This window comes from Lycium ferocissimum, chromosome 4 (assembly GCF_029784015.1).
Source record: "Lycium ferocissimum isolate CSIRO_LF1 chromosome 4, AGI_CSIRO_Lferr_CH_V1, whole genome shotgun sequence".
NCBI lineage: Eukaryota > Viridiplantae > Streptophyta > Magnoliopsida > Solanales > Solanaceae > Lycium > Lycium ferocissimum.
Window position 1 is genome coordinate 74,856,378 of NC_081345.1, and position 12,968 is coordinate 74,869,345.

At 34.0% G+C, this 12,968-nt stretch overlaps 1 protein-coding gene and 1 long non-coding RNA gene across 3 annotated transcripts in view; both read left to right on the top strand.

Annotated features, from left to right (window-relative positions):
• Positions 1 to 3,722, top strand: part of LOC132053648 (uncharacterized) — a 4,997-nt gene extending 1,275 nt beyond the window's left edge. The window contains exons 3-5 of the long non-coding RNA XR_009414200.1: positions 229 to 278; positions 358 to 402; positions 3,188 to 3,722. This is a non-coding gene — a long non-coding RNA (uncharacterized LOC132053648). The remainder of the gene's footprint in view (positions 1 to 228; positions 279 to 357; positions 403 to 3,187) is intronic.
• A 1,530-nt stretch (positions 3,723 to 5,252) lies between these two features.
• Positions 5,253 to 7,061, top strand: LOC132053646 (zinc finger BED domain-containing protein RICESLEEPER 2-like). 2 transcript variants are annotated; one of them, XR_009414199.1, is made up of 3 exons: positions 5,253 to 6,430; positions 6,519 to 6,595; positions 6,727 to 7,061. XR_009414199.1 is itself a non-coding variant. In XM_059445750.1 (2 exons), the coding sequence occupies exons 1-2, from the start codon at positions 6,100 to 6,102 to the stop codon at positions 6,560 to 6,562; spliced, it is 375 nt and encodes a 124-aa protein (XP_059301733.1). In that variant the 5' UTR covers positions 5,271 to 6,099; the 3' UTR covers positions 6,563 to 6,682. The 2 variants fall into 2 exon arrangements, 1 of the variants encoding a protein (XP_059301733.1); XM_059445750.1 differs by lacking the exon at positions 6,727 to 7,061 and having other exon boundaries at positions 5,271 to 6,430; positions 6,519 to 6,682.
• Positions 7,062 to 12,968: the final 5,907 nt, after the last annotated feature.

Consider the following 12,968-nt stretch of genomic DNA (forward strand, 5'->3'; position numbering starts at 1 on the left):
ATCCTATACCCACTTACAAATTCAATTGATTATCCGATTTCGGGGTAAACAATGTTCTCTTAGCAATTGTCGGCAACATACTTTAGAAAGCCCAAAAAACTAAATTGAGATGGCATACTTTTAATTATTTACCTTGATTATTATTTGCATCCATTAATGTCAAGTGTTATGTACCTCTAATTTTTAACACTGTTGTCTCTAACTATTTTTTTATCTTTTATTTTATAGGGTTGGTAAAAGGAAGACTAATTAAGACATTGAAACTCTGATATGATAAGGTAACTTGGATACTCATTATTTCTGTTATTGAATGTAAAAATAGATGCTAATTTTGAGTCGGTCTTTCTTAACTTTCAGGCTTCTAATGATAGTGTTTTCAGGGATTTGCTTATGTATTACTATGTAAGTCTCCAACTATGTAACTACTTTTAATTATATAAGAAAGTATTAAAGATGTAGTTAATTTTGTTACTTAGGGGTAGGATTGCGGAATATGGAGTCAATATTGTCTATGCTAATCAAAATTATATTTTTCGCCGTTTCCACCAATTATGTCGGGTATGCTTAAGAATTGCTTATTTTGTATGCTTATGTATATGTCTGGGTCAAGAAGGTTTTGCTTTCCTATTGGATTTTTTAGATTATGCTACAGGTCTTCTTATGATGGTTTATCATATCATAATATCATTGTTTGCATGGATAATGTTGTTTTCAATGCCAATACTGCTCTTTTTAGTTATTCCCGGGTGTCGAGATCGGAAAAAAGAAATATGCAGTAGGAGTTGGGAAGTTTGTTAACATGTCAAAAGTTATTTACTTTAGTAGTCCATGACTTCATGTTTGTAAAAGTCTTGGGTTACTGAACAACTACACGCAGTTAAGAAGCCACAGTTTATGATGGTAGTTGAAATGAGACTCTATGAGGTTTATCTGAAAATTAAATGGACCAGTACCTAAAATTTTGTGGAAGTGGTATCAATTTGTTATCTTAATTTGTTCTGAAAGAAGGTTGGATCTTGGATTACGATGGACCTTGGATTATGATGATTTTAAGATTTTACTTCCGATTCCAAATTAAGACAGTACCTTTTATTTACTCCTGATCTTGAAGGAGAATCTAGAAGTTTAATTTGTGAGTCTAAAATTTTTGAGTTTTTGAATTTCAAAGTTGTTGAGTATATATATACACACAGAGCATCCAGAGAAATGGTCCAAAAGGTTTGGGCCGGAATGACTGATTTAAAGTTGTCTTTCTTCTTATAATTATCTTTTGCAGCTTGTTTAACAAGGAAGGATTAACATGTTGAATGTAAATGTAAACTAGATTTTTGTCTTAGTTCAGGATTTCCCCTTCGCTCTCTTTAACATTTTGGTTTAACACCACACAGGCAGCTGGTACCTTCCCAGCTTATTCATAAGGTAACCTGCCAATTCAACACATTGTCAGCAGCATTTAACTCTGTGTGTAATTTGCTAAGTTGGCTTATATTGAACTAGAAGCGAGCAATTTACGGCTTCTGAAAGTTTGAAAAGCAGAAAAGTGCAATCAAACATTACAATGTGAGATCAAAATCAACTGTGTTTAGAAGTTAATGGATGGCTCCGTAGAGCTTAGCTTTCAACAGATATTTTATAAAAATTCTTTATGCTCTTTTATATGCAGTTGAGCTTATTGATTTTGTGATATTTAAGGAATTCATTGAAGACAACATTGATGCTTTATAATGAGATTATGAGCTAATTTGATAGTAAGATCATTTCCTTACAAGCTCTGGAAACAAGTAAAGAAGTTGTTGGTAGTTTTTGATTTGGAATTTGAGAATTTGTTGTTTTCACAAGATAGACATCAAATTGAGTTTTCTATTTCTTGATATCTGGTAAGTTCAAAATGTTAAGGAAAGGTATACAAACTTTATGAAAGTTTGAACACGTGAGAGTTTCATATAGTGCCTAAAAACCTGTCGCTTGTGGCTAATCTCGAGTGTTGATGGGGATAAAGATGATCTTTGATTGAAAAGACGACATGGATTATGATTGTCTGTTCAGTTTTAAGCAGATTATGTTAGAATGTTGAAGGAAACTCTAAACTGTACAATTTTTATTGGATTCAAAAATTATATCCTTACTCACTTACTTGGAAATAATAAGTGAAACATTAAAATAATTTCAAAATTTCTTAATCAATTATTGTAATTTATTCTGTTGCTGTTGCTTTTGTTGTGTACAATTGTGTGTATGTGTTACGGTATAAGCAATGGTCGTTTGTGACATTTTGCAAGAGAAAAATAAGAGGCAAAAAACCTTTGCTAGCTAAAATATATTTACTGAATCTTAATGGAGTGAATCTCATATTCTTGGGTATAATTGTGAGACAGCCTATAAAAGAAAAATTATCATCCCATTTGGAATAGGAAGAGCAAAAGATTTCGGCCAAAAAAAGAGAATCACTTCTGCAGAAAAGGTTCACAACATGGAATCTGTTAATTTATATTATAGTGTCAAAATTTTTAGCTACGACCTTAATATAAGATCAATTTTGGAAGTATTTGTGTACCCTTTTCTTGTACTTCCAGACTGATCAGAATTTTAAAGAAGGCATTGAGCATTAATTACTCAAAATATTATACTTCAAATTTCAAATTTCCATAAACAATTGAGTATTTGAGAGTGCTTTTCTCCTATCCATATTTGATCTTGCATATCTATAATTACTTAGATGGCAGGTGTTTACTTGTCTTTTGAAGGTGATATAAAAATTATCATATGCCGTTCTGTTATTATGTTTGCTTGGTCTGGCATAATAACAACGACTCCTGAGATGGACACTGTAGAAGATACTCAAAAGCGGAATAAGGATCAGTATGTGCTTGAAGAGAGACGCATTTCGTGTATTTGTGGGCATTGCATCAATAATACCTGGTTGAATAGATACTATGTGGTTTGATTAGATAGCGATAGCGTAGGAAAGTGTTTTAGTATTGAAAAGGCGACGTGTTATGATGGATCTTTAGATGGAGCACTATCCTATTGGTACCAGAATGCTTGCTAAAACACAAGAACAATCCCTAACGTGTTATCTAGTATAAGCATATAGGTTTGTCATTTGCTATTTTGCTTGTTCTTTTAAATTCAGTTGATTTTCCTTGGCAACATTAACAGTTGATTTTCCTTGTTCTTTTAATTTCAGAATCAATTTCAACAATCACTAATTGAGTTATGCCGTAGTCTGCAACTTGGCACAGAGCCTACACATCAACAAAAGCATGAATTGTGGATTGCGACTGTTGGTGGCGCCACTAGGTTTGGCACAGCTTACGAAATGTCAAATCGAGCATTTTGTCAATTCCAATCACCCCTGCAAGGCATAGGTTCTTCCAATTAGGGGTGGGCATAAACACCGAAAATCGAAAAATCTAACCGAACCGAATTAGTTCGGTTTTTCAGTTTCGGTTTTTCTGTTTTTCGGTTCGGTTATCGGTTTTTTTTTAAATAACAAATTCGGTGTTCGGTTCAGGTTCACCGGTTCTTTGGTATTCGGTTAAACCGAAAATTTAGTAAATAATTTTTACACCCCTCACCCTCAGATCACTCAGCCCACTCCACTTTCTCAGGCCCAACTTAATATATCCAACTATGAACTATCCAAGCCCATCCCTAACTGACCCAAATTAGTATACCAGCTATCCAACTCCAACGGACCAACCCTAACTTCATTTCCTCTCCTCTCCTCCTCACACCTAACCTAACAGTCCGACTCCTCAGTCCTCACACGGTCACACCTAACAGTCCTCACACTACTCTGTCCGACTCCTCACACCTAAGCCTCGGGCCTCGGCCTCACACCAACGACGGCGGAGTTCTCGTGCACCAACAACGGTGGTAATTTCATTTTCCTTATAATTTCTTTGTTTGATTGTTCTTTCATTTTCATAAGTTTGAACCTTAATTTCTTTTTTTCACCGAGCCCTAGCTAGTTTTGGATAAAGTTAATCACCGAATTTGTAAGTATTGGGTTGGATTTGTTTTAAATTCTTTTCCTTTTCAAGAAAGTTTAAATCTTTATTAAGGGGTGTTTAATTTTCTTAAATTATCAAAATGGGTATCTTTAGAATTGTAAAGAAAAGGTTAAGATAACATCTGTTCTTGTAGTTTTGGAGAAATCTGGGCAAGAATTATTTATACTGTAATTGCTAGATTTTCTTTAGGTGCATAACTGCATATTTGCTGTTCCTTGTTCGGTTTTGTTGAGTGTTTGTTGAACTGCTTTACTACTATAGAACTCTATTTTTTTTTTCTTTGAAATCGTAATTGTTGCTATGAGCTTCTATCTTATAGTTTCTCTTTTTTAATTTTTCATAGATGGCGAATGAAACTAGACTAAGCGCGGTGTTCAATCGATAGCGTACCTAATACGATGATAGCAATGACATTGACAAGTCACTGACACCTGCACCTGTGTAACAAAGAAAAGAAAAGAAATAAGTTCTAGATCAGCGGTTTGGGATCATTTTGATAAGGTCGTTGTGAATGGTATAGCGAGGTGTAGACATTGTAAAAATCTTTATGCCGCTAATACAACTGTAAATGGGACAACGGGATTGAGACAACATATAACTTTGAGATGCCCGATATATAAAGCCAAGATTGAAACTTGCACCTTAAAAAAGATAAATTTTGCATCTAAGGATGAGCCGCTTTAGGAATTTGATCAACAATTAATTAGGAGGGCTTTAGTTGAGATGATAATTACGGATGAACTACCATTTAGCTTTGTAGAAAAGGAAGGCTTGAAGAAGTTTATGAATGTAGCCCAACCTTTATTTCAAGTTCCTTCCCGTAGAACAAGAACAAGAGATTGTTATGAAATTTATGGCGAATTGAGACTAGGTTTGAAGAAGAATTTTAGAGAAGCAATATCAAAAATCTGCCTTACTACTGACACATGGACATCATTGCAAAGAATTAATTATATGTGTTTGACCGCTCACTATATTGATAAAGATTGGATGTTGCATAAAAAAATATCAATTTTTGCCTTATCACTAGTCATAAAGGGGCGAGCATATGGTAGAGGCTATTAGTAATTGTTTGCTTTATTAGAACTTGGATAAGGTTTTTTCTTATCAAGTGATAATGCTTCTTCCAACGATGTTACGCCAGAGAATTGTCTAAACAAGTTAAATATGCTGGGGAACTAATATAATGGATGGTAAGCATCTTCATGTGAGATGAATGGCACACATACTTAATCTAATTGTGCATGAAGGTTTGAAGGAAATTGATGCTTCTATCAAACGTGTTAGGAAAATGGTGAGGTATGTTAGATCATCTTCGGCAAGAGGAAGTCACTTTAAGAAAAGTTGTGAAGTTCAAAGGGTGGATTGTTCTAAAACATTAGAGCTAGATGTGCCTACTAGGTGGAATTCCACCTACTTGATGTTGGATACGCACAAAACTTTGAGAAGGCCTTTGATAGGTTTGATCTTTTTGATGAGAATTTTAATAATTATCTTTCTACTCATGTTATTGAAGATGGAAGTGTTGCAGGTCCTCTCCAATCTGATGATTGGGTGAATGTAAGGAATGTGATAAAGTTTATTGAAAGATTTCACGAGCTCGCCGTAAATGTTTTAGGTTCACATTATGTTACTTCTAATGTTCATTTTGAGGATATATGTGAGCTTGATGTACATTTGAAAGTGTGTTTAGCAAGTGAAGATCTTAATTTGAGTAAAATGGCTGAGCGGATGAGAGAAAAGTTTAAAAAGTATTGGGGTGATCCTGAAAAGATGAACAAAATGATTTTTATTGCTTCCATGTCGATCCTCGTAATAAGTTTGTGTATGTTAGCTTTGGGCTTGAAGAGCTATTTGGGGAGGAAGTAGGAAAGAAAGTAAGCAAAGGAGTGTATGATTATATGAAATCTTTGTTTCGAGAGTATCTAAAAAATTATTCAAGAGAATTTCATCATAAATCATCTCCATCTGCATCTTCTTCATCTCAATGTTCATCTGATGTATCTTCTAGTTTTGACACCTCTTTGAGAACAAAAGCTTTGAGAACTAAGCTTCAGTTGAAGAAACAAAAGGAAGATTCTGGATGTGGGATGCTAAATCGGAGTTGGATAGATACATTAGTGAAGAACAAGAGCCTGAAGATGAATGTGTTGAGTTTAAGGTCTTAGATTGGTGGAAAATAAATGCTCCTAGATTTCCCGTGCTTTCAGAGTTGGCTCGTGATGTGTTGGCTATTCCGGTTTCTAGTGTGGCATCGGAATGTGCATTTAGTGGATGTATTCTTGATCCATTTAGAAGTTCTTTGACTCCTAAATGTGTGCAATCTCTTATTTGTGCCCAAGATTGGCTTAGAGAAGAGACTAAACCCGTTAGTGTGGAAGAAAGTTTGGAGTATCTTGAGCAACTTGAACTTGGTAAGGTTTTATATTTTTTTGTGTTTTTTAGTGCAAAAATCATATACTTATTTATGTTGTATGACATATTTGATTAAATTTCCTTTAGAGATAGCAAATAGTGGAAGAGATCCTTGCATTGTTGATGTTTGATTTAGGGAGTTTGATTGCAATTTGCTACTAGTGGTAAGTTTAATATTTTATTTTGTATTTCTATTCTTTTATCTTGAAAGTTACATTCTAACTTTTGGTTTTGTCTTATTTTTTATTATGTTCAAGTTCGACAATGCCTCCTAATGCTCGCTCACATGTTTGAGAATATTTTGCGGTAGTTCAAGACAATGAAGAAGGGCGTAAATTAAGGTGCTTGACATATGGTATGATACTTAAATATAATTCAAGAGTGAATGGCACAGGTTCCTTGATCAAACATATTGGGAAATGTCTTGAGCGTCAACAAAAGAGGCAAATCCGCCTTCAAATTTGAGCTTGTGTTTTGAATTTGGTGAATTTCGGACCGAATTGTGATTGCTAGTGTTGTGTTAAGACAATGGATTTAAGACTTAGTTTGTGATAGCTAATTTTTTGTATTTGGAGCTAAATTTTAAGATATTTGTGTTGTTTATTTATGTTGTTTGGTAGTTTGGTTGTTGCTCATTTTAAGCTTATGTTATTTGTGTTGCTTGTTTTTGCCTTGTGCGTTGTTTTGCTGATGCTAGCTGGCTGTTATTATTGTTTTAAGTTGAAGGCTTTAAGCCTCTTTTGGTTTAGTTTCTTTATTTAACCGATCGTTATCGATTTTTCAACCAACTTGGCTGCTAGTGTTTTAATGTTGTTGGCTGTATTGTTCAAGTTCTAGAAAAAAGCAGGGCACAGTTAGTGAATTTTGGGGTGGGCATGTATAGAAGATATAGATTTTCAGGTGGGCATAATGTATAGAGTGAATTTTCGGGTGGGCTGCTAGTACTGATTTTTTTTTTTTTGGTCGTAGTTCCTGTTCCTCCTTTTTGACACTCTCAGTTCTCCCATAATTAGATGCCTGGTAAATAACGATCGGGAAGAACGAAGGGGTCGGGATATTCCATAGTGACATTGTTGTATTAGTGCTGCTTATCACTAGAAAAAAAATGAATTTTTGCCCATCACTAGAAAAAATGAATTGTTGGCTACTGTTAGTGGCTTAGTGTTGCTTATCACGATATGTACAGCAGGTCATAATTTTCCATATCATTTGAGGAACAATGTTATAGGGTCAGAATAGTTGAGTTGCAAATATGGTTAGTTGTACGTAAGATGAAGTTGAAAAAATAAAAATTAAAGAAAGTTGAATGCAGAATGGAAGTAGAATATTATTGAGGAGCTTAATGGCATGCCGTCTGTTAAAGAAAGTCCACTTTACAAGTAGAAAACCGAATTAGAAAAATCGAAACCGAACCGAACCGAACCGAATTAATTTGGTGCGGTGTTGGTGTCCACTTTCAAAAAACCGAAACCGAAAAAACCTAACCGAAGTTTGAATAAGCAACCGAAGAACCGAATGCCCACCCCTACTTCCAATGATGTCAGTGTTGTGGCCATAGAGCAGAAGATCGTTGGTTGAATTTTAAGTATTTTACTAACTTATGAATTTTTTGGTGGATTTGTTAAGATGTAGAACTGTTCGGTGGATGTTTTTGAATGTTGAAGTAGTTTAATGTTGTAGAATAACTTAATGTAGACTAGTATAACGTTTTGTGGATGTTTGCAAAGGTTGAAGTAGTTTAATGTTTTGTGGATGTTTGCAAAGGTTGAAGTAGTTTAATGTTTTTTGTGAATGTTGAATTACATTTTGATTCAACTTTGAAGTAGTTTCGAGTTGAATTTGATGTAGTGTGGGTCGTAGCATGTTATTAAATGTGCTTATTGGATTGTTGGCAGCTATTTGAGCTGGTTTTAGTTAAATATAGAATTGGTTTTCATTTTTGGCAGGTGAGTAGCTACAAAAGTAGTAAAATGCTGCCAATTTTTCTACAAAAAACTGACCTCATGAGGTCGGTTATCTTAATTTCATTTTTCAGATTTTAAAGAAACCGACCTCATGTGATCGGTTGTGTTCATACCATTTTCCACATTTTAAAGAAACCGACCACATGAGGTCGGTTGTGTTCATATCATTATTCAGATTTTAAAGAACCCGACCACATGAGGTCAGTAAATAAATTGCATTTTGCAGAAATCGACCTCATGAGGTCGGTTCATGATTGTCATTATTCATAAATTTGTAGTTACCGACCTCATGTGGTCGGGAACACAAAGAATAAATAAATAAAATTTCAATATACTGACCACACGAGGTCGGTAACTTGAAAAAATATACAAAAATTAATATATTTTACAGACCTCATGTGGTCGTTAATGCTTTTACTGAAAAAGTAATAATTTAATATACCGACCACATGAGGTAGGTATGTTAATTTTCCTTCTTTTTTTTTTTTTGGTCGAATCATGTACCGACCGCGTGTGGTCGCTTTTTTTCGACCTCATGAGGTCGTTAATTATTTGCGACCTGCCCATACCCGACATACTTTTGAGGTCGCTTTTTTTTTCAGAAACCAACCTCGTGAGGTCGGAAATATCAAATTGTTTTGGTCGGTTTTCAGCATTTTTTAGTAGTGTTGGTTTTATATATTCAGTACAAAAATACTTATCTTTACTTGGTCCTTTCAATACATACAAAATTTACTAGCACAAAAAGATGGAACTATACCGTGCCCATAATGAAGATACATTATATTAATCTTGTGCTACAATCATACCGATGGCTTTGTCCAAAGTCTATCTTAGATTGTGAACATAAACTTTATACTTATAAGAACCGATGATTTAATCTTCCGTGTATAAGCTAAACTCTATACACTAAATCATCTACTGTATAAGTAAAGGGCATATATACTAGTACATGATCTATTTAACTCTTTATTAAAAAATGAATAAATAATTGTTCTATAATAAATACAATATATCCAAATACATGGTTAATAGTATATATCCCCCCCCCCTCCCACACACACACACTACACACACAGAGAATCTTTATTTCCACCTAAACTCAAATAATATTGTAAATTGAGTTTTTGTTTTCTTTCTAGATGATATTTAACATCATAGAAAGGGCAATTGGCGCGAATGCCCCTCTTTTGGGCTGGTCTTTAGATTTTGCCCCTCAAAATGGTAGTCTTTAATTATTGCCCTTCCGAGCAAAAGCAACATAGTACAAAGACATTACTACCCCTAACCGTTAGATATAAACAAATATCGTTATTCAAATCTACCCTTATTCAAATCCTTCCCTTCTTTCATATCGTTAACACAAACTTCGTTCCCAATTTTTCACATTATTCAAATCATTGTTTCAAGCCAGATTTGTCAATTGATTTTGCTGCTACAACATCAGTAAAAGGTACAAATCTTAATTCAACTCAATTTAACGATTTTATTGAGTTTAGATTATTAATATTTGAAAAAAAATCATCTTCTACGACCTGATTATTAAGAAACAGCTGACATACAGCTCAGATTGAACATTGCGCATGATAAAACTACTCAGCAAAATAGAATTGATTGGATTTATTGCTTTGTTCTAATTTTCATTACTTTATACCTTACTTAAATTAGTATACAATGCTCATTAACTTGAAATTGTAATTATAGTAAATTCAATTTAAATCAGGCAATGCTTATCGATTTAAACTTGAATTAAGGCAAACTGTGAACAAATTTTGAACAAGTATGCCGAATGAGGCAAAAGTTCAATTTATTTAGGAGTACATTTTGCCGTTACAAGCAAAGTCCATTATCATAACCAAAACAAAAAGTACTTATGCCGGAGGAGGCAAAAGTTCAATTTACAAAAGAGTAGAGTATGCCGTTATCGGCAAAGTTCTGAACAAACTTCATAACAAGTATGCCATAGAGGGCAAAAGTTCTGGTTTATATAGAAGTATAAATTAGTCCATTTTAAATTGGAATAACTGTTGCATGGATTTGATTTATATTGCATGAAGATAGAGGAGGTTTTTCAGTTTTTTTTTTTTTAACCAAAAACAGTTACTGCATTATCATAAGCAAAACAAAAAGTACTTATGCCGGAGGAGGCAAAAGTTCAATTTACAAAAAAGTAGAGTATGTCGTTACCGGCAAAGTTGTGAACAAAACTTCTTAACAAGTATGCCGGAGAAGCCAAAAGTTCTGTTTTATATAGAAGTATAAATTAGTCCAGTTGCATCAATCGTCTAATTGGAATAACTGTTGCAGGGATTTGATTTAAATTGGATGAAGATAGAGGAGGTTTTTCATTTTTTTTTAACCAAAAATAGTTACTGCATTATCATCAGCAAAACAAAAAGTGCTTATGCCGGAGGAGGCAAAAGTTCAATTTACAAAAGAGTAGAGTATGCCGTTACCGGCAAAGTTCTGAACAAAATTTCATAACAAGTATGCTGGAGAAGGCAAAAGTTCTGGTTTATATAGAAGTATAAATTAGTCCAGTTGCGTCAATCCTCTAATTGGAATAACTGTTGCAGGCATTTGATTTATATTGCATGAAGATAGAGGAGGTTTTTCAGTTTTTTTTTTTTTAACCAAAAACAGTTACTGCATTAGCATAACCAAAACAAAAAGTACTTATGCCGGAGGAGGCAAAAGTACAATTTACAAAGGAGTAGAGTATGCTGTTCTACGGTAATGTTCTTAACAAACTTCGAACAAGTATGCCGGAGAAGGCAATACTTCTGTTTAGAAGCCATTAAAGTAAAATTCTACAAACCTAAAGAAACTTAGACTTCATTAAGATACATTTCAATATATATGTCCACAAAACATAAAATCTTAACTTCATAAGTACCAAACTACCATCATCAGTTCTAATTTCATGTGTACCCATTCCAAATTGCCCCATCGTCAATTTGACCGTCAGGTCTTGGAATAACCTCTCGCCTTACAAATCGTAATTCTCTTCATAGATCATCATTTTCTCTACTTAGAGCATTTGTAAAGAGCCCTCGGAAAATCTATGTTCTTTTGATATCAACAATTTCTTGAGTAATTTGCAAATTTGCAATATTAGGATGGATTTGGTTATGAAGATGGGCATGTTCATGTGCTTGCCTGTGGGCACCATTACCATGTACAATGTGTTGATTTTGGTTCATTTTATATGTGATTATATCTGGTTTTCAGAAGTAAAGTTTTTTTTTTCTTCTTCCAAATGTTGTGTTGGTTTATATAGAAGTATAAATTAGTCCATTTTAAATTGGAGTAATTGTTGCATGGATTTGATTTAAATTGGATAAAGACAGAGGAGGTTTTTCAATTTCATGGAAATAACTGTTGCAATTTCATTGGAATAACTATTGCAGAAACAGTTACTCCGTTTTTGAAGAATGTTGGTAGGGGCAGAACTTCTGTTTACAAAATGGTAAAGTATGCCGTTTGAGGCATACTTCATGACTTTACATACAAAGTCTGCTGGGAAGGGCAAAACTTAAAGTTTCAAAAATAACAACTTAAATACATTGCATTTTGGTTTTTTCTCAAGTGAATCTCTCTTTATGCAGGAAGTTTAACAAAAAATGACACCAAGATGCATCTACATAGCCTTCAACGGCAAATGGGATGCCGCCTACAATTATGTCAATCATGAAACCAAGCTAATACTTGTCAACGATGGTGTAAATTTTCAACAATTCACTCAACAGATATTTGCGGGGCATACACAAGATACTCAGCAAAAAGAGGCCAACATATGGTTTGACACTAGTGAGAAAACATCCAAAGGGATGCGTGTAACAAACGACATTGATCTTCACACTTGCTTGTACCTGCTCAACAACAATGACAACTTCAGAAATTCCCGTTTCATAATAGATTTCAATTCAACTGATGCGGAGAACAACCCATTACAAGAACATCATTGTTGACACCCGATTTTGTCCCGCCCCTTTTCGAAATATTTATTTGCAAATAGTTATGTATACTTTACCGCGGTTATTTGCTTTTTATCATTATTATTACTATTACTATTATTTTTCATTGTCTATGCGAGCACTTAATATTATAATCGCGATAGTCGCTTTTAACATTTTTCTTTTACCGTCTCATGTAAAACGCATCGCATTTATTTTATACAATTGGACAATAGCATTTACTTACTTTCAAACCTCATTTACTACTTATATTTTATTAAATTACACCTTATTAATTCTAATGGCTCAATTATTATTAATATCACATATACATATATGTTCCTTATTTATCACTATGTTAATTCAGACAAAAGAAAATTGAAGCCCACGAATTAGAGAGATCAGCCCACTTCATTCGGCCAGGCCCAATTAGCCATACCCGGCCCAATTTCTCTTTAGATCTGTTAGGTTTTCCCTTTCATTTTCAGCCGCACCATTTGCCATCTTCTCTCCTTTCCCCTTTCATGAAAACCTCTTCTCTTCATCAATGTCTAGCAGATTTGTCTCGCCATTTCGGGCAAATTTTGTTTTTTTTTTTTTTCGCATCCTTCATCTCG